The 25694-nt window shown below is 40.0% G+C and overlaps 1 protein-coding gene across 1 annotated transcript in view; it reads right to left on the bottom strand.

Annotated features, from left to right (window-relative positions):
- Chic2 (cysteine rich hydrophobic domain 2) overlaps nucleotides 1-20656 on the bottom strand; it is a 69683-nt gene extending 49027 nt beyond the window's left edge. The window contains exon 1 of the mRNA XM_010640293.1: nucleotides 20565-20656. Within this exon, the coding sequence (XP_010638595.1) occupies nucleotides 20565-20656 (92 nt within the window). The remainder of the gene's footprint in view (nucleotides 1-20564) is intronic.
- Between the last annotated feature and the right edge of the window lie 5038 nt (nucleotides 20657-25694).

The raw sequence follows: 25694 nt of genomic DNA on the forward strand, positions 1-25694 counted from the left end.
ATTTTTTTGTTTTTTTTTTTTTTTTTTTTTTTTTTTTTTTTTTTTTTTTTTTTTTTGGTACTGGGGATCAAACTCAGGTCCTTGTGCTTGTGAGGCAGGTGGCAGAACCACTGAGCTAAATCCCCAGCCAATTTCATTTTCTTATTGAGCTTATTATCCTATTCTTATTTATTGTCTCTGCCTTGAGTGGAAACTTTTACCAAAGAAACACCAGGAATCTTAGAGCCCTTTGGGTTCATTTGTGTTTCAGCAAGTCCCTTAACTTTAGAGTCCTCTGAAGTGTATGGAGTGGGAAAAATATTTCTCTGTTTTCTTCCCTGAGGCATCATAATTTCATTTTCTTATTGAGCTTATTATCCTATTCTTATTTATTGTCTCTGCCTTGAGTGGAAACTTTTACCAAAGAAACACCAGGAATCTTAGAGCCCTTTGGGTTCATTTGTGTTTCAGCAAGTCCCTTAACTTTAGAGTCCTCTGAAGTGTATGGAGTGGGAAAAATATTTCTCTGTTTTCTTCCCTGAGGCATCATAAGGGTGGACATGTGACATTACAATGAACATATTTTAGCCCTGTGTAAACATTGATATATTACTTCTGCTTTTGGTGTGTGGGGGGATTCTTTTTTCCCTTATCTTTTTGTTTGTTTGCTTTTGCAGTGCTGGGGGATTAACCCCAGGGAGTGCTGAGCAACACCACCCCTGCACCCCTGCCTTTCTAATTTTTTAAAATTTTGAGACAGTGTCTCACTAAATTGCCTAGGCTGGCCTCAAAGTTGTGATCTTCCTCTCTAATCCTTCTGAGTAACTAGATTCCATACAGATACAGATTCCAGTACACCTGGCTTTCCTTATTTTTTTTTAAATAAAGACATTGTATTCTTTTATGTGTTCATATCCAAATGTCTTCCAAATGCTGTAATTAACTAAAGCAAAAAAGACAATAGCAATATCATATTTCTGAAGAAGTTGACTGAAAATTATTTTGTTCTTCCAAGTCTGTTTTCTTGGCAAGTAAGAGGCATTTAGTTTCCTGACCTCCAGATTAATTCACAGTTGATTACACCTTCAAAGGACACATCAGTAACTTTTTTTTTTTTTTGAGACAGGGTCTCACAGTGTAGTTCGGACTGGCCTTGAACTATGTAGCCCAAGGTGGCCTCAAACTTGCTCATGTGAGTCTCCTGCCTCAGCTTCCTGAATGCTGGGATTAGGGGCATGCATCACTGTATCTGGCAACATTGTAACTTTAAATCTATCAAGTGCAGATTTACTAGATGCTTCCCAAAGCCTGCAACCTTTCATGCATTTCATATGTGTTTAACATTAATCACTAGGACCAACATAATACCTTGGGTGTTGAAGCTCTAAGATTAATTGACTTGACAAAATTTGTTTTATAGAAGTTGATTTCTACATAAGAGCAATTCATCAGGTTTTCTGTGGGGTTTTTGTGTTTTGCTTTTTGCTTTGTTTTCTTTTTTCCAGCCCTGAGGATTGAACACAAGGCCTTGTACATGCTAGATAAGCATTCTCCCACATCCCCAGCCCACACATATACAATTAGCCAATCTTTGACAAGGGAACCAAGAACACACAATGGGGAGAGGTAAGTCTCTTCACGAAGTGGTACTGGAAAACTGAGTATCTATGTGCGAAAGAATGCAATGGACCCTCGGTTTACCCTCTAGGTAAGAATTAACTCACAATGGTCTAATGGTCTACTTTGTTATAGTTTGGATGTTCAATATCCCCCTAAGGCTTATATGTTAAAGGCTCAGTCCTCAGCGTGGTGCATTAACAGCTTTGGATACTAAAAAGTGAGGCTTATTAGAAGACCTTTAGGTCATTGGGGGCATGCCCTTGAAGTAATTTCACTTCTCTTTTGCTTTTTCTTGATCTTTTGCTTCCCGGCCATGAGCTGAAGGGCTCATATGCATGTGTGCACTCACACCATGAGGTGATCCCAAAGCAACAGGCAAGTGATCATGGTCTGAAATCTCCAAACCTTTGAGCTAAAACTTTGTATAAGTTTCTTACCTCAAGTATTTTGTCATAGTGACAGAGCACTGCCAAATATAGACTTAAACATAAAACCTAAAATCATGAAACTCCTGAAAGGAAAATGTAGAGAAAAGCCTCCTTGACATTGGTCTTAGCAATGAGTCTTTTGAATATGACACTAATCACTTCTCATCCTTTTGGCTAAGATCTAGTGAATGTGACACTAAAAGTGTATGTGATAAAAGTAAAAAACACCCTGGTGTGAATAATCTGCAACAATGCATAAGATTCTAATAAGATTACTGACATTTAGAAATTTGAAGAAAGGAGCTAAAGGTGTAGGGAAGGTGTGATGCGTAGGGGAAGAACAAAAAGGGAAAAGAAAAAAATGTGAGAGAATGAAAAGATGAAAATAAAGTGTTTGTAGATGGGGAGGGGAGGAGGGGGTGAAGGGAGGGCAGAGGTAAGGGGAAAAAATGAGAATCAAGACTTGCCATGTAGAGGTACATGATCCCAACAATGAATGTAACTGTATCCTTAAAATGTACCAATAAACTTAATAAAATTAAAAAAAATAAAAATAAAAAAATAAAAAAATAAAAAACAAAAATAAACAAGCAGTCTATCAAACTAGAAAGCTTCTGCCAGGCAAAGGGAATAACAAAATGAAAAGACAACCTATGGAATGGGAAAAATGTATTAAGAAACAATATTTGATAATAGGTTAATATACAAAATATATAAAGAACTAATACAATTCAATCATTTTTTAAAAAAACACCTGATTTAAAATTGGACAAAAAACAAAACAAAACAACAAAAAAAACCCTAATAGACATTTTTTTAAGTAGGCTGACAAATGGCTAACAGGTGGTTATCAGGAAACTGTAAATCAAAACCACAATGACATATCACCTCACCTTGTTAGAATGAATATTATCAAAAAGACAAGAGACGATTGTTAGCAACAAGAGGAGAAGAGAGAACCTGGTTTGTATGGTGTGTTGGTGGGAATGTAGATTAGTACAGCCATTTTGGAAAATAGTATAGAGCTTCCTTTTTAAAATTAAAAAGAGAGGGCCAGGGATTTAGCTCAGTAACACAGTGCCTGCTTGGCAAGCATGAGGTGCTAAGTTCAATCCCCGGTAAGAAAAAGAAAAAAAAATCAAAAAGAGAAATAGTATATTACCCAGAAATCTCACCTTGAGTATCTATATACAAAAGAAATGAAATCAGTAACTTCAACAAATATCTGCACTTCTGTGCTCACTGAAGCATTATTCATAATAGAAAGATAAGGAACCAACATAAGCATCCATCAGTGAATGAATAGATAAAGAAAATGCAATTTATATAATCATGAATACTTTAAAAAGCAGAAAATTTTGTCATTTGCAACATGGGTAAATCTGGAAGATATTATGGTAAGTGAAATAAACCAAGCAAGGCAAGTACTGTTTAGATTATCCAAGCATGGTGGTGCATATCTGTAATCACTGCTACTCAGGAGGCTAAGGCAGAAGGATCACAAGTTCAAGGCCATTCTGGAAATCTCAGCAAGACTCTACCTCAAAATAAAAAATTAGGGCCAGGTGTGGTGATGCATGCTTAGGTTCAATCCCCAGTATCACACACACACAAAAAAAGTACAAAGAAACTCCTGTGAAGTGACAGATGTGTTAATCAGCTTGACTGTAGCAATCATATATCAAATCACATGTACACTGTAGTTTGGATATGTTTCTCAAAGGGTCATATACTGGCATCTTAGTCTAAATGATGATATTGAGGTGGTGAGCTTTTAAGAGGTGGGACTTAGTGGGAGGTCATTGGGGTGCCACCCTTAGAAGATCATTAATGTAAATAAGACAATTAATGTAATTCAAGTAGAACTCTGGTTAGTTCTCCAGAGAGCAGGATGTTACACATGAGGCCACCCTTCTGCACTTGGCTGGTTCTCCTTCCACTTTCCCCTATGTTGTGACACATTGAGGGGGGTCTTCACCAAAGGCCAAACAGCTTAGATGCCCTACTGTTTGACTTACAGCCTCCAAAACTGTGAGTCAGTTAAATCTCTTTTCTTTTACTCAGTCTCACGTATTTTAGTATAGCAACAGAAAATGAACTAATATATGTTCTTTGAGTATATACAATATTTGTCAATTATGCCTCAAGAAAGCTAGAAAAAGAGAGACATCAGTTTGAATACAGGTTCTGCTACTTACTAAGACCTCAGATAAATGACCTTTTTGAACCTCTATTTCCTTATCTATAAAATTAAGATATGATACCCTTCCCACATTTTATTATGACAATCAAGTGTAAAAATGTATCAAAATGCTTGGAACAGTGTTTGGCACAGCAGACAATGACTGATGGTTACTCTTCTCACCATCTAAGAAACTTTAATTAGACAGCCAAATGGCCTGTTCAACTCAACCATCTCTCTAGGCGATGATGAGAGCTGCTGTGTAAGAGATTCCTACGGAAAGATTAAAGGTACATCCCAGGAATGCATAGTCCTTTACACCGCGATGAGTAAATAAAAAAGTCATACCCCAAATATACTATGGAGAAATAAAACTTAAAGTTGTCATGTATGGAAACATGAGGAGATTTGGGATGCTTTGAGTTTTTAGTATTTGGAAGAAAAAATGTTTGTGGAAAAGCTATGATTCTGAGTAGCACTTTAGAGATTAAAAATGGATGAGTGAGAAAAGAATAGAGGCACTGTCAGTGGAGAAAGAGGTTAGTGGTAAGAGAGCACTGTGTTCTACGGACTAAAGAGAGGCCCACCTAGGTGAAGTAGAGGGGTGATCCAAAATGTAATAAGATGAGAGTAGTTAGATAGGCTGTGAGGTGACTGATGAAAAATTAATGGCTGTAGCTGTTGATAATTACAAATGCTGTATATAATTTTGCCTGTTGGTTTGCCATTTCTCCCTCCTTTTTCCATCTACGTGAGATCACAAAGGTGAGCAATCTTCTTTCTGGAGGTGAAGATGACAAACCAATTTGCAAGCACTTCAGAAAGCACAAACATCCTGTGACCTGCATCAGGCTCTTAGGGTTCTGACTCAGCCTGGAAGTCTGAGCAACACCCATAGTAATAAGCCAGGGCCAGGCCCTAAACATCTGGGTGTTCCTCTCTGGGGATCCCTGGCATATTAAAGTGTCAACAGGCCCTACCTGTGGATAGAAACCTGACTTGGTCAAAAAATGTTCAAGGCCTCTCCATGGAAAAGGAAAGCCTTGGGAAAACTAAGATGGCAGGGAATCTGAATATTGTATCAGGATATCCTACTCTGTTTCTATGGGATAGATGAGGGAAGAGGTCCCAGGCCAATTTCCCAGGCACCTGGCCAAGGAAGCTATCTGTAACTCCAATCTCACATTTGTCCTTACAACCTTGATTTGGCATCTCAGATATATTTTAGTCCCATTATTACATGGCAATTAATCAATGACCTCTAGACAGACCCATCAAAAATATCATACAGTTTCTGAAAGCAGGGAGATGAGACTGGAACAGACTCGGTTTTTAATAAATATTTTACAGAGTATGTACCCCCACTCTGAAGCTCTGAACTAAAATGACTTTGAACCCTTTCCTGAGCATCATCCTAACCATCACCTAAAACCTGGGCAAACTCATTTTTATTTTATCTCTATTTCAAATATTATAATATAGCTTAGATAAAAGAGGCAGCTGCTGTTTTTTTTTTTTTTCCAATCTCCATTTTTCAGATAAGGTCATATCTACATTCTATCCTTTTCTTTTTTTCCTTTTTTGTTTGGTTTGGAGACAGTCTCAGTTTGTAGTTCAGGTTGGTCTTGAAGTCACTGTGTAGCCCAGGATAGATTCAAACTCATGGTGATCCTCCTGCCTCAGCCCCCCAAGAGCTGGGTTTACAGGCATGAACCACCATGCCTGGCTCAGATCTATATTTTTAGTAGCTATATATATATAAAAAAAAAACTTTCTATGGCTGTTCTCCAAATTCAAAATGTTTTAAGCCAAATATAGCACTTCTTCCTCTCCTACCCACTCACTATCTCCACAATCCCATTAGAAACAAAAAAATGCTTATTTTCTATCTACAACCATTATATTTGTCAGCAGTGTCATCCACAACATAGATACCTGAGCCAGAGACCGGGGGCCCCAGCAACTCTTTTTCTGTACCCCAGGCCATCTAATTAGTAGCCACAGCCCACCTATCTTCCAATAGACTCTTGGACTGATCTTCTCATTTCCATTCCTCCAGAACTACTAGTGGAACCTCGGCTTCTCAAGTCTGACTTTTGTGCTCTCTCTGGTTTCCATCTTCCAATCCATCCTTTGCAATGATTACAATATACATGTGATCCCCAACTTATAATGGTTTGATTTACCATTTTTTAATTTACAATGGTGAAAACGTGACACATATTCAGTAGAAGCTATATTGTGAATTTTAATTTCTTCCCAAGCTAACAGCACGGAGTACAATACCCTTACATGGCCCTGGGCAGCAACAGCAAGCCACGGCTTCCAGTCAGCTATACCTTCACCAGGGGAATCAGCCATGCTCTTGCTTTTGCCATGTTGCTCATTAGGATGCTCAGTAAGACAACAATGCTAAATGTATTTTTTACTTTCAATATTTCCAGTTGATGATGGGTTTTTGGGGGAATGAACCCCACTGTAAGCTAACAAGCATCTGTAATCATAGCAGCATTTTCCTAAGCATCCTTCAAATGTCATCCATTTAATATAGAGATTCTTTATACTCTCCACATTGAACTCACATTATTGTTTTCTTGATACTAAGTAGCCCCCACTGCTTTTCTCTCAGGTGGGCAGCTATTCTACCTCCATCCACAGAATGCACATTCATCCCCTGGCCTGTGTGCTCACTAACCAACCTTTGGCCTAGAATTCTCTTCCCTGTTGATTTTGTTGTCTTTAATTTGAACATCTCTTGTGAATAGTTCAAGGCCCAGTTTCAGCATCCCTGATACCAGCAGGAAGAAAGAACAGCTGTCTCTTTCACAGATAGTTATATTTCACTATCATGAGAATCACATCAATTAGAATTCATGGATGGCCGTGGTTAAGTTCTAGTCATCTTTGTTGCTGCAGCCCTTACTGTCATAAGTAATGGCAAATGAGGATGTACTGAAGACAGATATGGTGGTACATACCTATAATCTCAGCACTCAGGAGGCTAAGGCAGGAGGATCATGAGTTTGAGGCCAGTCTGGGCCATACAAGTTTGAAAAAAAAACAACAAACCTGTCTCAGAAAATCAAAATAGCTTGGCACCATGGTGCACACCTGTAATCCCAGTGCTTTGGGAGGCTGAGGCAATAGTATCAGAACTTTGAGTTCTGCCTGGGTAATTTAGTAAGACACTGTCTCAAAATATTTTTTTAAAAAAAGGGGCTATGGATGCAGTTCATTGGAAAAGCCCTGGGTTCAACTCCCTGTACTGCCAAAAACAATAAAAATGATAAATAAATAAAATTTTGAAATAAATTGAAGTGGATTTCAGTAACAACTGTCTTCTATTTCCAGAAGTACTTTTGACAATATGACTTGGGCCTTATATTTTAAAAGTACCTATTATTTTGACACATTTTGCCTTTTGTTGACAACTAAATACACTTATAGTTCTATGTGGGTCAGTCATTCTCTGACCAATATGAATGGCATTGTGATTATTATTAGTCCCTTTGTTTGGAACATCACTAACTTGTCTGTTCTTTAGGAGAGAGGGAAGAGGAAGGAAAAGAAGAAAGAGGAGAAGGGAGGGCAGGGAAAGAAAGGGGAGGAGGGAAAAGGGAAGGGGAGGGAAAGGAAGAACACGCGTTAAAAGGTCCTTTCAAGAGCAGCAGTAATGTACTTTAGTTAGCATTACTCCTTTCTGAGCTATGCCTTTTACATTCATTATCATTATCTCTGCTGTGTTCAAGGACATAAAACAGAAAACCAGTGTATAACTGAGACATGTATGAAGTTCCAACTGGAGATGGCATGGAGATAACCAGTGAATAACTAAACATTGAATTAATATTATGTTAAACAACTAAATTGTTCCTTTCATTATCTTCTCTCAAAATGTTTCAATACTACATATCCCCACTCACATAAATAAGTAACAATTTGGGCAGGGCTAGGACTAAGTGGTAGAGTGCTTGCCTTGCATGAATTAAGGGCTTGGGTTGAATTGGCAGTGTGACAAAAAACGAAAACAAAAACAAACAAACAAAAAAACCCACATATATTTCATTTGAATGATAACAAAAAAGTGACATTTATTTTGATACATGTGAATATCCTTGAGGGAAAAGTATTATGTTTAAAGATTTCTTCAGAATTGATTATTTTATATTTACAACTACCTTCTGAATTACATTATGATTGATTGACTGACTTCAGCACTGGAAATTGAACTGAGAGGCACTCTACCATTGAGCTATATTCCTAGCCTTTAAAAAAAAAACTTCTGAAATAAGATCTTAGTTGCCCAGGTGGAACTCAACCTTATAATCCTCCTGCCTCAGCCTCCCTTGGTACTAGTGTTACAGGTGTACACTACCACACCAGGTTGACTTTTTAAAACTACTTTTGTGTCTTATTACAATAAATTCTTGCTCTGACAACAACTTATTAAGGATTATTGAGATACCAATGATCTCATAAGAGGATGCCAATTATCCCAAGTGACTGTGGAAGACAATGGTGCTCTGTGTGCCTAGAGAATTAAGAACACTGTCTTGCTCAGTCAGTTTGCAGTCAATGAGCTCATCAGTTAATCTGAGGAACTGACAGAGAACCCAAAGATGAGGAAGGAACAGTCATACCCTGATGAAGGCGGATTGTTACTTTGCCCAGAGCGGTCAGATAAGGGCACCCAGCCAAGTCAAGATTCAAGCCAGACTCTAAATGAGCTCTAGAAAGCAAGACAATATCTCTTGTTTTCAAACTTGCATGAATTACAAAAACAAGAGGATATGCTCATTGTGCTGTGTGACCCAAGCACCACCCATTTAGCAGGGGCTTAAACAGCTAAATAGTACATCAGGGAGATGCTGGAGAGAGGATCCAGACTACTCCCAGAGCCAGGCTTTGGAAGGCTCACCAAGGAAGCAGGAACTCTTTTGTTCTCTTCATTTAGTCTAGAAGCAGAGAACTTATCTCTCACTGATTCAGTATCTGCTTCTGAACCTGACTGGGACAAATCCTTCAATCTCTCAGTACTTCATTATGAAACTAACAGTTTTTAAAATGTGCCATTTAGCTTATATAATTGTGCAAATCTAGAGACAGGACAGTCAAGAGACTTTGTAAGCTCTCAGTCCTGTCCAGAGGAGACAGGATGGTAGTTGGGCATCTAACTAGAATCTCAACATTCTTCTTTCAACCCTGCATACAGTATTGACTGAGCACCCACCATGCTGACACTGTTCTCTGTGGCCCTAGGGGACACGCATCTCTTGCAAGGAGCTTTCCTTCTGGCAGACAGATCCAGACAATAAACATAAACTGAGCACATCAGATAGTATCTTGAAAAGTGGTATTTATTATGGGAAGAAAAAAGACAGCGTGATAAGGAGGCTGGAGCATAGTGGTACAGTAGGAACTTTGATAATTTAAAGATAGAGAAAATAATGTTGGAGGGAAGACCTGCAGGTGAGGAAGCAATACAAGTGGGCCTGAAGGGGAAAGTTCTTGGTAAACAGGAGTGCCAGACCAACAAGAAAAGCTGAGGAATGAGTAGGCCTATAGTTAGAGGGGTCAGAGAGCCACAGCTGATCATGGCAGGCCTCTGGACCACTGCAAATTCTATGGTTCTGGCTGACTTGTTTGGAAAGGATCCTGCTGGCCAATGGCTAGAGAAAAGATTGCAGAGGTGGCCCTCCCCTGCCGAGCTGCCGCCACGGCTCCAGCACCGGGAAGGTATCCCCCTCCATCCCGCACTCTCAGACCTCCTGATTTGGCCAGTCTTTGGACCCACTCAGTAGAGGCAGAGGTGGTCATAAAGGGTATTTTCCTGAGTTTGCAACTTTGAAAATATTTAAAGAAAGGACATGGGAAACCAGTAGTAGAACTGTGTGGAGTTCAACCGTTCAGGAGGTCGGGGAACTCAATCTGGGCCTTGCAGCCTAAGGTCAGTCTGCATTGAGGGGTTCTGACACCCGCTAGCTGAGATCAGGGGTCTTGGTTCTGCACATGGCTGCACATGTGGTTTATTATAACAGCAGAGATATAATCTGAAAGAGGCCCTTCAAAACCATTTTTTTTCCTTTCTTTTCCTCATTCCACTCTGCAAATTCTTTCTTTTTTCTGTCCTCTTTCTACAACTCAGTCTCTTGCTCCATCATATTATCCTTCATCTCCCTTTCTGTTTCTGCTCCTGCCCTAACTCAGATTTCTCTTTTATCATTTTTTCTTTTTTCTTTTCTTCTGTCATTCTACCACACACAGGGGTCAGTGGTTTCAAGGGAGAGTGGGCCCATATTACTGTTAAAGGGATATATTCTTCTTATACTTCTACTCTGTCTATCCTTTTAGAATTTAACAGTTTCCTGAAGATTGTGTGGTCATTCTATATCCTCTGGCTTCACTTGAAACCTTTTCCAATACTGTTACTTATCTACTATTCTCATCATAGCTCTGTCTGAGATCCCATCCTAAATGGTAAATATACTATGTTGAAAAGTTTGTTCACTGCAGACATGTTTTGGACTGCTTCTTGATTTCAATTTAATTCACATGGTTTAAGGGTGATAGACTAGTGACTACCACAGGTGGTCAGTTTCCAAGTTGTGCTTGATCATATTGTGTTGCTGATTGTATCAGTCGGGATAAAGGCTTGTGGTTGATTTGATGAACTGTTTTCTCTGATGTTATGAAGATGAGAATGTCGGTGGGTCGTTAGAGACCCTGAAGCTAGGGCACAACTATATCAGGAAGATTTGGGTGATAAGTCAGAGATTAAACAAAGAACAGCCTGACAACAAAAATAAAAATGAGAAAACACTTAAGCAAGACACAAAGACAGACTTCCAGTTCACCAATGGCAAACAGTAGGGCAAATGAGGATGAAAAGTCTGATAGTGAACCAGCACAGTCTGATAGTGAACTCAAAGCACAGGAGGTAACAGAACAGATCAATCAGGCTCTAGAAAAATTCAAAACAGAAATAATTTGCCAGATAACCATAGAGATGGTGAGCAAAATGGAAGTCATGATTCAAGACTTTAGAACAGAAAATGACAAAAAAAGAAATGACATAAGAAAGAAATGGAAACAATGAATGCCAATCAGAGGAAAGAAATGGAATCCATAAAACAGATTCAAACAGATATTCATGAGATTAAAAGCTCGATTGAAAGTGTATGCAACAGAATAAAAGATTGAGAAGATAGAATTTTACATATAAAAGATAGGATTGCAGTCAGTGATTGTGAAAAGAGAGGTCTCTTAAAAACAGTAGGGGATCATGAGAAACGGATCCAACAACTCCTAGATGATGCAAAGAAGAATAACATAAGACTGATAAGAATCCATGAAGTAGCAGGAGAAAATACAAATGACTTAAAAAAGCTGTTCACAGAATTAATGACAGAAAACTTCCCAAACAGAAGGGAAGAACTTGACATACTGATAAGTGAGGTATATAGGACTCCAACTAGCTACAATAAAAAAAAAAAATCTACACCTAGACATACAATAATCAAGATCTCAGAAACCCAACAGAAGGACAAAACACTACAAGCAGTAAGACAAAAGAAACAAATCACATGCAAAGGAAAGCCCATCAGAATCACACCAGACTTTTCAATACAAACCCTCAGGCCAAGGAAAGCCTGGAGTTAGGTATTTCAAGTCCTAAAAGAAAACAACCTCCAACCTAGACTGATGTATCCTGCAAAACTCTCTTTCAAAATGGATGGGGAAATAAGATACTTCCATGACAAAGAACACCTGAGAAACTTCATGAATACCAAGCTAGCACTACAAGGAATTCTAAACAATATCCTAGAAAAAGACAATGAAGTTCACAATACCATGAGGCCCAACAGACCAAATCAAATAGGCAAGGCAAGAAACTAAAAGGAGAGAAGGGAAAAGTAAAAAGAGTAAACAAAAGGACAATAACGTGACAATAATAAATGAGTACATATCAGTTATAACCATCAATGTCAATGGCCTCAACTCACCAATCAAGAGAAATAGACTGGCAGAATGGATTAAGAAACAAAATCCAACATCATGTTGTATGCAAGGAACACACCGAGTGCAAAAAGAAGCCTTTAGACTGAAAATGAAAGGATGGAAAACAATTCTCCATGTGACAGGAGCCCAGAAAAAATCAGGGGTAGCAATCTTACTCACAAAGTAAATTTCAAACCAAAACTGATTAAAAGAGACAAAGAAGGCCACTACATCCTTGTAAATGGAACAATTCAAGAGGAAGAGATGACAATCATAAACATATATGCATCAAATATTAATGCCCCCAACTATATAGAAGAAATATTAAGAAACATGAAAAACCAAAAAAGCACTAATACAATTGTAGTGGGGGATCTAAATACTCCACTTTCACAAATAGACAGATCATCTAGGCAAAAAATCAACAATGAAATACTAGAACTGAACCAAGCTTTTGAACACATGGAGTTAATAGACATCTATAGAGTGTTTCACCCCACAAAAGCAGAATATACATTCTTTTCAGCTGCACATGGGTAATTCTCCAAGATAGATCACATACTAGCTTACAGAACATGTTTGAATAAATGCAAAAGAATTGAAGTTATCCCCTGTATATTATCAGATCATAGTGCAATCAATCTGGAGATGAATAGCACAAGAAATCATAGGAACTTCACAAACACATGGAAATTGAACAACACTCTCCTGAACAATCAATGGATCACAGAGGAAATTAAAGAAGTCAGACAGTTTTTACAAATAAATGAAAATGCCAATACAACATACAGGAATCTATGGGACACAATGAAAACAGTTCTACATGGAAAATTCATAGCACTGAATGTCCACATTAGGAAAACAGAGCGAGCTCAAATAAACAACCTAATGATGAATATTAGACTACTAGAAAAATAAGAGCAAGAAAAACCCCAAGCTCAAACAAGAGATGAAATTATAAAGGTAAGAGCAGAAATTAATGCAATGGAAACTAAGAAAACAATACAAAACATAAATGAATCAAAGAGTTGGTTTTTTGAAAGAATAAATCAAATTGATAAACCCTTAGCTAATCTTATCAAAAAAGAAAGAAAGAAAGAAAGAAAGAAAAGGCTCAGATCCAAGCATTTAGGAATGAAAAAGGAAAGGTGAAGTCCCAACACATCCAACAGAAATCCAGAAGATAATCAATACCTACTTTGAGAACCTGTACTCTAACAAAATGGAAAACACAGAAGAAATGGACAGATTTCTAGATAATTATGAATTACCAAAGTTGAACAAAGAAGGTTAAAAACATTTTAAACACCCCAAATACAATCAGTGAAATTGAAAATGTAATTAAAAATTTACCAAAAAAGAAAAGCCCAGGCTCTGATGGATTCACTGCTGAATTTTACAAGACATTTAGGGAAGAACTACTGCCATTACTCTTCAAACTTTTCAATGAAATTAAAAGGGAAGCAATACTTCCAAACTCATTCTTGGAAGCAAGTATCACTTTGATTCCCAAACCCGGGAAAGATGCAAATAAAAAAGAGAACTACAGGCCAATCTCCTTAATGAATATAGATGCAAAAATCCCTAATAAGATACTAGCAAACAGAATACAGAGGATCATCAAGAAGATCATACATCCTGACCAAGATGGGTTTATTCCAGGGATGCAAGGATGGTTCAACATATGTAAGTCAATAAATATATACACTATATTAATAAAGTCAAGGACAAAAATCATATGATCCTCTTGATAGATGCAGAAAAAGCATTTGACAAAACTCAACACCCATTCATGATAAAGAACCCTGCAAAAAATTGGAATAGATGGTCTATATCTCAACTTAATAAAGGTTATCTATGAAAAACCAACAGCCAACATCATATTAAATGGCGAAAAACTGAAAACCTTCACATTAAAATTAGGAACAAGACAAGAATGCCCACTTTCACCACTCCTCTTTGATATAGTTCTGGAAACATTAGCCACAGCAATTAGACAACAGAAAGAAATTAAAGCAATAAAGATAGGAAAGGAAGAAGTTAAACTGTCATTCTTTGCTGATGATATGATACTCTACATTGAAGACCCAAAAAACTCTACCAAAAGACTTCTAGACTTAGTTGACACTTTTAGCAGAATAGCTGGATACAAGGTGAACACCCAAAAATCAATAGCCTTCTTTTACACAAATACCAGACTCACTGAGAGAGAAATAAGGGAAACAATTCCTTTCACAATAGCATCCCCAAAAAATGAAGTATCTAGGAGTCAATCTAACAAAAGAAGCAAAAGATCTCTACAGTGAAAACTACAGCACTCTGAAAAAAGAGATCAAAGAGGATATAAGAAAAGGGAAAGATATCCCCTGCTCCTGGGTAGGAAGAATCAACATAGTGAAAATGGCCATACTACCAAAATTGATATACAGATTCAATGCAATGCCAATGGAAATTCCAACACTCTATTTCACAGAACTAGAAAAAAGAATCCAAAAATTCATTTGGAACCATAAGAGATCTAGAATAGCAAAAGCCATCCTAGACAACAGATACATGGCAGCAGTTATAACAATTCCCAATTTGAAACTATACTACAAAGCCACTGTGATAAAAACAGCATGGTACTGGCAAAGAAACAGACCTGAGGATCAGTGGAATAGATTGGAAGACACAAAAACAACTCCAGATGTACTCAGCTACCTCATTTTTGACAAAAGAGCTGACCATCCCCACTGGAGGAAAGATAGCCTCTTTAAGAAATGGTGTTGGAAAAACTGGATCTCAACCTGCCAAAGATTAAAACTAGACCCTTATCTTTCACCATGCACTAAATTAAAATCCAAGTGGATTAAAGATCTAAATATTAAAACAGAAACACTAAACTTGCTTGAAGATAAGTTAGGCAGAACTCTTGACGACATTGACATAGGAAAAGACTATGAATAAATCCTCAGTAGCATGGGAACTAGCAGAAAGAATCAACAACTGGGATCTCATCTTATTAAAAAGCTTCTGCACTGCAAAAGAAACCATCATCAGAACTAAGAGACAACCTACAACATGGGAAAAACTTTTACCAGCTGCTCCTCAAACAAGGGATTATTATCTAGAATATATAAATAACTCAAAGCAATCAGCCCTCACAAATATAAAGACTCAATTCAAAAATGGGCATCTGAAATGAACAGACATTTATGAGATAAAGAAGTAAAAGCAGCAAGTAAATACATGAAAAAATGCTCCCCATGACTAATCATTCCAGAGATACAGATGAAAACAATACTGAGATTCCATCTCACCCCACAAAGAATGGCTGCTATCAAGAAATCGCCCAATAACAAATGTTGGCGGGGTTGTGGGGAGAAAGGAACCCTTCTCCATTGTTGGTGGGAGTGCAGACTGGTGCAACCACTATGGAAATCAATATGGAGATACCTCAAAGAGCTTGGACTGGAGGTTCCATTTGACCCAGCCATCCCTCTGCTAGGTAGCTTTCCAAAAGAATTAAAAGAATCATACCACAGTGATATATGTGCAACAATGTTTATAGTGGCACAGTTTGTAATAGCTAAAATTTGGAAACAGCCCATTTGTCCATCAGTTGGAGACTGGATAAAGATGTGGTTTTTCTATAAAATGGAATACTACTCAGCCATAAAGAATGAGAAATTAAATTCATTCATAGGAAAATGGTTACATATTGAGGATATACTCCTAAGTGAAATAAATAAGTCACACATGTGTAAATACTGAATAGTTTCTTTGGTGTGAAAATCTATAATAGTACATAAGATCCTAATGAGCTAATTCACCATGTGAAATAGGAAGAAAAGGGCTAAAGGTATAGGGAAAATGGGAAGGGTAGGGGAAAGGTAATAAGGGAAAAGAAAAAAATATGAGAAAATGAAAAAATGGAAATAAAGTGTTTGTAAATGGGGAGGTGAGGAGGGGGTGAAGGGAGGGCAGGGACAAAGGAATAAAATGAGAAGCAAGACTTGTCATGTAAAGGTACAAGATCCCAATAATGAATGTAATTGTACTGTATACCTAAAATGCACCAGTAAACTCAATAAAAGAAAAAATAATAAAAAAAAGAAAAGATTAGAGAGGCGTGTATGGAAAGAAGGAACCCAACCAGGAGGGTATGGAGTAGAGACTGGCCCAGCTTTATGATAGTGTCATGAAATGGACAGTATATGGATATATCTGAAGATGGAGCCATGGGACATTGCAGTGGGTTAAATGTACAGAGAGAAAGCAAGACTCAAAAGAGTTGGGTATGAGCCACCCAAAGATGGAGCTGCCAACAGCAGAGATGTGCTAGCCATGGAGGGAACTAGAATTCCTCTTTCTTTTCTCCTCCTGGTTGCCTGGGCATCTTCCGGCAAATGTGAAAACTGTGACTAGAGAAGGAAAATGAACACAGACCTACTTGGTGACTACTGGGCAGGACTGACCACTCACACCACTCATCTCCCTGAACCTGTTTCCCCGATATAACATGGAGTCAGTCCACTGGGTAAGGACAAGATTCCTTTATTTTTTATGAGTACGTGTTTGCAGTACGTAATGTTTACATTCCTTGAGTAGAGTTGGTACAGGTACATAACCCATCTTCATTCCTTTTTTTCATCCCTCCTTCTATCTCTTGGTCCCCTTCCCATTTGCAAAAGATCTATCTCCTCATTTCCTATTGTCTATCTTTTTTTTTTTTGCTATTTATTTTTAATCTGAGTTTCTTATACAAGAGAATCCACATGATATTTAATCTTGTATGCCTGATTTATTTCACTTAACATTATGGTTTCAAGGTGTATCCACTTTCCTACAAATGACTCAAGTTTATCTTTATGGAAAGGAATAATCCACTGTATGTAAATTCCCCATTTTCTTTATTCATCCATTGATGGAAATATAGGCCATTTCCAAAGTTTAGCTGTTATGAACTGTGAGTATGCATGTATCACTGTAATATGATGTCTTTAACTCTTTTGCGAAGGGGAATACTGAGGTCAAATGGAATTTCTAATTTCAGATTTTTGAAGAATCTTCCTACTGATTTCCAAAGTGATTCTACTAGGAGATTTGGTGTCCAGACTCTGGAATATAGCAATGTGAGGAAGAGAAGAAGGAGAAAGGTAGGTCTCCAGGACCTAGCAAGGATCTGAACCAAGAATTAAAACTCACAGGGAGAGCAAAGAGAGAGACCTCAATGCAGAAAGAGGTGGCAGCGCTTTCTTCTTGATCCCTGACTTATTGTGTGGGAGGGGCAACTCACATTTGCAGATGCATAGTGATTACTGGCAATCCCAGAGGCCTCCATGGAGAAATGGAGTGGAACAGAGCAGTGAACCCAGCAGTGAGTTATTCTGGTTCAGATGCCCTCCAGGAGAGAGCGATTGGCCAGTAGCCATCTTGTAGAGGCACCAACTGAGCTGGAAACTCGGAACAGCTTCAGGCTGGCCCCATCTAGCAATTCCCAGTGTCAAGGTGTGGCAGAACTGAGTTCAAATTGTCAAAGATCAAGGAGCCAAGCTCAAGCTAGCAGGAGGCACACTGAATATTAGAGGCTGAACAACTCAGTTTCCAGCCTCACAGCCAGAAATCAACCAGAACTTTGGATGAACTAAAGGTACAGGCTTGCTAGGATTATTCACTAGCCCACTGTGGGCTGGCTTGCTGGGGTTAATCAATATGAATCTATGCTCTGTCTGTCCACTCTACCAGTGACGACAGAGATTCACCCTGAAGTGGACATTTTTTGCTTTTTTCTTCTTCTTTTTTGTTTTTGTTTATTGTGATTTTTATATGAGTATGAACGTTATTTCTAGTTTTTTTGTGGTTGTTGTGGTGGTTCTGTTGTATTCTTGTTTTTATTTGTTCCTGCTCTCTTTGCCTCCTGTCTACTTCACCAGTTTCCAAAAGTTCATGTTATCTTTTTTTTTTTTGTCCTCCAGCCTTGCTTCTAATGTCTCTTTCTCCTTCTCCTCCTTCTTTTCTTTCTATATTTTTCCCCTAACCCCTTTTAAATTTTCTCCTGCAAGGGTAAATTTGCTATATTGAGGGCATATTTTCTGGTTTGTTTTAGATTTTGTTATATAACCATAAATCTAATTCGTATGGCTAAAGGTGGCAAATTAATAGTTACCACAGTTTATTTTCTAGCCTATGTTTGATGCTATTGTTATTGCTGACTATACTAATTTAGCCAAGATGACATAATTGTTTTAATCAATTGTTCTTCCTGGTGTGCCAAATCTGAGATTGCCTAAGGGTCATAAACAACACTACAGGCCAGTGGCAAAGAACCAGGGGCTAGGTCAAATAGGCAGCAAATTCTCATCCCCAATAAATTGAAGAGGTAGGATCTTGCCACGGATGAAAGACCCAAAACCAAGCTTTAGCTGGAAGACATCTCTGAGAAGTAGTCATTTCCTAGTTTCTACTACTAGCAATAAAGCTGCTTGACATAAGCAATTTATAAAGTGGTTGTACTGCAATGTAGAAGGGTTCTTTTTTCCCCCACAGCCTCTCCAGCATTTGTTATAATTTGGCTTCTTGATAATGACTATTCTTTCTGGAGTAAGGTGGAATCTCAGCGTTGTTTTTATATGCATCTCTCTAATGGTCATTAACATTGAGCATTTCTTCATATATTTATTGGCCATTTTTGCTTCTTCTTTGAAGTGTCTATTCATTTCACTTGCCCTTTTATTCATTGGGCCTTTAAATTTAAATTTAAATTTTTTTCAGTTCTTTACATATTCTAATATTAGTCCTCTGTCAGAGAAATAGCTAGCAGAATTTTTCCCCATTCTGTAAGTTGTCTTTTCATTCTGATGGTTGTTTCTATTGCTTAATTAAGTTTTAAAATTTGATATGATCCTGTTTGTTGATTCTTGTACTATTTTCTGTGCAACTGGGATTCAGTTCAGAAAGTCCTTGCCTATGCCTAGTAAAATTTCTTTCCAGTTATCAAATTCAAGAACCTAGGTACCATAGTCTATTCTCACATTTGTAAAAATTTCTGCTTTTTTTTTCTTGGCAAAATATATCAATATGGAAATCCAGTCTTTAAAGATCTTCCTTTTGGTTTAAAACAAAGTTATTTTGAGATCCTAGTTTGAACATTTTTTAAGTCTTAATAGACTATCTTTAAAAGTAAATAATAAATAAATACGTCCTGCAATTGCTCATACAGTCCCTTGTTCCAGGAAAGTACATGGCTAACCAGGAAACCCATTTCCTCATATTTAATCGGAAGTTTTGCTCACAAGACTAAATTACTGCAAATATTTTTTGTCACTGTGAAAATATTTCTGTGCACTATTATGGACCATGTGTAGATTAAAAATACTCCTAAGGCCGGGGATTAGCTCAGTGGTTCTGCCACCTGCCTCGCAAGTGCAAGGACCCGAGTTCGATCCCCAGTACCAAAAAAATAAAAAATAATAAAATAAAAAATAAAAATGCCCTAAAGCTCCTTAAAAGGATATTTAGTTCCTGTGCATACTTGCTGACTCCCACTAGGGCATTTTCCCTTCCCACTGATATTGATAAAAATCTGCCCAGGAAAGGGAGAAGTCACTACTTATGGATAAAGAACTAGCATCAGATGCAGCCCAACGCTGGCAGAAATTTAATATAAATTATATACAAGCTAATTTAAATCTATAGGCGATATCCGACACATTGTAGCACACAAATGCAGCATGTCTTTCCACAACAGCCCCTCAGACAGGAAGATATCAACATCATCACCATAGTGTATGTAATGAGTGCTCTGTGCCAGGCATTGTGCCAGGAGTGGTCATTGACCTAACTCAGTGCTCTCAGCCTATGGAAGGAGTGTTATGTTTCCATAGTTAAAGAGCCTAGTCACATCTAGGATCTCCTACGTCTGAGCCCAAGGCCAACTGTGCAATGGAAGTTTTTGGCTGGGATGGAGAGGGAATGGATTAGCACTCATGTATTGTCTTGTCACTATCATTGTCTTAGAAGCTCCCCCATACCTTTCTTCTTGAGGGCAGAGGCCACAATTTGTGTTTGTATCACTGGCATCCTGCAAAGTGATTTCAAACAGAAAAACTCAAAGACCCAGAGAGATCTCTATGATGATGTAAGTCACCTAAAGTCCATGTAAAGTCCACCACCTAAAGCATAGCCTGGCATACTGTAGGTATAACAAATTCTCACTGAGGATGAGTGAGCAAAATGGGGTAGGTGAAAGAGGGATCCCTGAGGTGATATGCCCCATCCCCTCCAGCTTGGCGCATCCAAACTTGGACCAAGGGGATCAGAGATACTCCAGACCCCTCCTCTCTCCTCTCTAAGTCAAGGGGATCCCAGCCAGTCACCTCAGCCGATAAGAGACCACGCCACTGCCTACAGCCCACCTCCAGGAAGGTGCAGCTATCAAGGTGTGCAGGTTGGGAGGGCGATCACACATCGCACACTCTTCCCACATTCCTCAGTCCAATCCGACACCCGCCTTCCTACACCCTCGCCAGCACACATCCACACACTCAGCCTCTCTTAGCCTCACATCGCATCTGTATATTCATCTACTCAAATCACACACACTCATACTGCTGGACACAGGCACGTTTCACTGCCCCAAGCGTACATGCACCTGCATATTCCCTGGCATCATCTATGCCGTCGTCAGCTCGTTGTATCTTGAGGACACTTCCTATCACACATCCTCACACACACCTACCTCCCCCATGGCATGCACCGACTTCTAACAAGCTTGTGTTCGCAGACATGCTCAATTCTCCTGCCTCATACCCACACATGCGCACAAATTCACATCTGTGACTCCCTTGCGCTCTCACATTCCTGCTTATCAGGAAGTGGCCACAGTGCCCAGCCTTCCTCTGTGTGTGTTTTTGCTGTTTGTGCCGATTTGGCGGGGGAGGGCAGAGGCGGGTGTTGTTTGCAGATTTTCACTTAGTGCAGCAGTTTGGATTCACACCCCTCACACTCCCCCACACCCCTATCCCGCACCCCCTACCCCGTGAAACAAGGTATCCAGGAAGAAGGAAAGAGGGAGGCCACCGGCAATGGGTTAGGGTTACGCTCCTGGCTCAGAAGAAGCGAGAGTGCTGGAGGCACCCATCCCAGGCGGGCATCGCTCAGGCCTCTCCCCTCTGCCTCGCTGTGCCATGCCAGCCTGTGGTGGGGCAAGGACGGACTGACCTGGACCATCTCGGCAGTGCAGCACAGGTTCCTGTCCTTAGCCCCTTTCCTCCTGGACACAGCCCCTGGCAGGAAGACAGAAGGGGGAAAAGGGATTCAGAAACCTCGGTTAGATTCCTATCTCTGACTCTTGAAAGGTGGCCTTGGACACATTGCATAGTATCTCAGAGCTTTCATTTCCCTACTGTAAAAGGAGGTCTCATTCAACAAATGTGAAATGCCCTCCCAATCTATATCAGCTAATTGTGTGTGTGTGTGTGTGTGTGTGTGTGTGCGCGTGATATCAGGGATTGAACTCAGGACCCTGCACTTGCCAGGCAGATGAAGCACCTAAACAGCTTATTCATCCCAGGTGCAGTTTGCAGTGAACAAGAAGTACCCAAACAGCAACCAAATAAACAGATATAGGGACTTTTGAAGTAAAAGAGTAAGATAGTGCTTTCTTCTACTCCAAATGTTTTTAAGAGCTTTATTATATTCTAGGCCCCAGTGAATAAAAACAATTATGTTTCCTCTGCTCTTCTTAATCCCTGAGCCTTTTGTTTCATATGAATCACATTAGCCTGGTCCTTGGAACTTTGCATAGGTAGGAAAACCATGCTAGCCACAGTGGTCAAAAAACTAATGAGTAAATTATAAAAGTACCTACCTCCCAGAGTCACTGGGAGAAAAACAGAGTACATCAAAGTCTCAATCCATTGCCAGGCATACAGTAGGTGCTCATTCATGGTAAGTGCTATTAGGAGAGGGTATTGTTTACTGCTTAAAACCTCAGGCCTCTACATCAGGTCTGGTGTCTCCAGCTGTGACCTTGGGTATCTCTTTAACCTTCAGAGAGACTAGGGTCTGCTCCACAAAGAAGCCACAATAATGGTGTTTTACGAATGGCTGTTGGGCAGATCAAATGAAGTCATGCAGACAAGGTTCCTAGTTCAAGGCCTGGCACACAGTGAGAACAGGGATACAGTGGCTATGAGGCCAGTTATACACTGGAACGGCACCTGTTTCCACTGCTGAGCAGATGGGTATGCATCAAAGCTGCCAGGGAGGTGAGACTTCTTGAAGCCACTGGAATGTTTTGAAATTTAGGGCCCAGGCCCAGGTGAAGATAACCAGGATAGGTAGGCCTTTGGGTGAGGAGTGGGAGGTATAGAAGTCCCCTGGCAGGTGAGGTTGGTGGGGCAGTGGAACAAAAGTACACCCAGACAACAAAGGCTAAAGAATCCATGTGTGGGTGCCTTCAGGCTGTGTGGGAGCCACTGAGCTACAAAAAGCCTAACAAAGGTGCTCAGGGACCCAGAAATGATGGGGTAGCAACTCTGGCTTCCAGGTGCCCTGGTGCCAAAACCAGGGTCTCTAATACTTCAACCCCAAGCCTGAAGAAAACATGCAACTGCAGATCCCAAATACTACTAATAAAAAAGAGACGTCAGGAACTCTTACCAGGCAGCAGGCAGCAGACCCCAAGGTAGGTAGTCCTTATTCATAGTGCCTTTTTTCCTATTTCACAGTTGCAGAAGCTAAAATTTTTCCTCCATTCTCCTTGGCCTCCTTTCAGTTCTTGAAATTAACAAAGAGAAACTCATGTGGGTTCTTGTGTGTGCCCTTTGGTGGCCCAAAACACAGTCCCCGTCCCCTTTTCACAGAATAACACCTGCTCATCCTGTAGGTCTCCCTTTAAATGTCACTAGTGACTGGTTTTATTAACTCCCAGAGCCCTTTGGGCTTTTCTCTCATATTCCCATGACCTATTTTAACTCACCAGCTCTGAACTGATTTGTTGTTTCTCTTAACATCCTGGAAAGCCCCCAGGGTGGATCTTGTGCTAGGGATTTTCCTAGCACCCCTGGCACAGAGCCTGATGTACAGTAGGTGCTTAATACACCCTTTCCACCTATCAAGCGTCTAGCTGAGGCTCTAGAGGTTAAATTAATCTCTTTGGGTTCCAGGACCAGGGATGGTGGTGGGAGGATTTATCACTTATTTGTCAATCCTTACTTATTCTGGCCTAACGTCATTAAATCAAAACCTCTACAGCAATGATTGGCATACAGTGTTTATAAAGCTCTCCAGGTAATGTTTGTAGATGACCAAAGTTGGAAACCAGAAAAGCTGGATGCTAAAATTGAGTAAGGCTTTCTTATTGTGGTAAAACTAAAAACAAAACCTATTTTAATCTCTGTGACTAAGCAGTTATTTCTACCCAATGCTTCCATCATATTTAGGCCAAGGGAAGTGGGGAATTGCTAATCTGTGAATAACTCAGCCCTTTCCTTGCCCCCCTCACAACAAAACCACCATCCCTGAAAAGAGTAGTAAAAAATGGTAAGCACCAGAGGAACTGGAGCTAGAAGGAGGGAGGTGGAGCATTTGCTTCAATTATCCAGATAATTGTTCCCACCTCAGGCCATTGTTGCTGAACTGAAACAATATTCTATTGGATACTGTCTTGGCCTTTTCAGGAGGGCGTCCTGTGGTGCCTAGCACACGCTGGGCATGGAGTAGGCGCCCAATAAATTTTATTCTGATGACAGAGGAGAGCTCTAAGGGTGGGAGAGGCTTGGCTGGCTAGGCTGCAGGATTTTGGGGTGGACAAATAAGCTCAAGTGGCGAACAGGGGGGCTGTATGGTAGGCATTCTGTGCCATCGAAATTCTGTTCTGAGGGCCAAGAGACAGGGCTTTCCTTTAAATTCTGAGCCAAACCCCTCACTCCTTCTTTAGAAGGACCCTTCTCCCCTTCTCAGAGGGCTGAATTGAACTCTTGCAACTGTGGTGAACACAAAGGCGAATTCAGGTTTCTCAAAGGCCCATCCGCCCTGAATAAACACTAGGCAGAAGCAAGATCGTTTTAGGTGGTGCATAAGCACAAGCCTGCAGCCGGTTGTCTCTCTGAAAGGGTGTAATGGGATCTGCATTAAAAGCAACAGTATTGGGGTGACAGGCGCTTGAGCACCCCATTGCTCAGCTGGCACAGGAATGTGGGGACTAACTCCCCACTGCCCTCTTTCATTCGACCCACAGCTTTTCAAGAGGAGTTTGGTTTCTCTGAGAGTGTGCTTGCTAATTGCAGCCTCGGCTCTAATGAGATTCTTTTTACTCTCCCAAGCTCGCTTGCAGGTTACAGCGTTATCTGGGGACCCACGTTTTCCACCCAGGCTATACGCCCTGTGAACAATCGCCTCTCTAGAGCCTGAAAGGAAAGCGAGCGCCCCGATTCTGCTGAATGCACGTCTCAGTTCATCCAGGGCTGGCGGGCTTTTGATGGTCACAATGCAAGTTACGCCCAGAGAGTGTCTCTTTGGTCAGATCGACAACGCTTGGCTTCACGTTTGCAAGTTAAACGGCCAGAAACCGGGCTGAAACTCCCACGCCAGACGCCGGGGACATTTCCCTCCGCCCTGCCCTGAGCAGAACTAGGGAAAGGGTCTGGGCCAGTGAGGAGGGAAGGGAGGGGTGGTAGAGAGGAGGGGAGAGGAGGAAGGAGTCCTGATTCTCAGCAGCTATAGGAGGGGGGCATTTTCTGTGACATTTCTTTCTCATTTTCTTTTTCTTTTTTTTAATTTTGCTTTGTTGGCAGCTTTACCCCAACAAAAAAATAAAATGAGAGCTTTTTCTCCTTGTCTTCACCTAGGTAGCTGTTTTCCTCTAGTCCCTGAAAATGTGACTCCTTCATAAAATAAAAATTTATGATTATTCAAATGTTGGGGACTGTGAAAAGAGAGGAAGAAAGAGAGAAAATTAATATTGCAGCTGTTCTTCTGATTAATGAGAGATAATTGCTCATGAAAAGTCACCCCTGTGGCATTTTGTTGTCTCCTGGATCTTTGTTCTTTTCCACTATTATTGAGGACTTTCTTGAAGACTAAGCGGTTCTTTTCAATTTTGGGGTATTCAGAAAGGGTTGCCTGGTTACAGAGAATGGGGAAATCTTGGGCTATATCGGGTAAGATGTGCCACAGACAGCAATATCACAATGCCACTCGGAGAAAAGGATGGATACAAGTTAACGATGCGCTTTCAATAAAACATTCATAGACTTGTTCACACTTTGATAATGACCTCATTAAAGGGAGCTGGGGGCAAGTAAGTCCTGTCTCCTGTTTGTGTTCAACTAACAAAACCCAGCTTTGAGATCATTCAGTGCTTTGGAAACTAATATGAAATCAATGTAAGAGGAGCAAATAAATCCAAGGCAGCCCCACCAACTCCTGGGCTGTCCTGCTCTGTGAGGCCTCCGTTTGGAGCAGGAAAACCATGTGGGCAAATGCTGAACCAGAGTGGCGGG

Source organism: Fukomys damarensis, unplaced genomic scaffold (genome assembly GCF_012274545.1).
Source record: "Fukomys damarensis isolate Sample0158 unplaced genomic scaffold, DMR_v1.0_HiC HiC_scaffold_35, whole genome shotgun sequence".
NCBI lineage: Eukaryota > Metazoa > Chordata > Mammalia > Rodentia > Bathyergidae > Fukomys > Fukomys damarensis.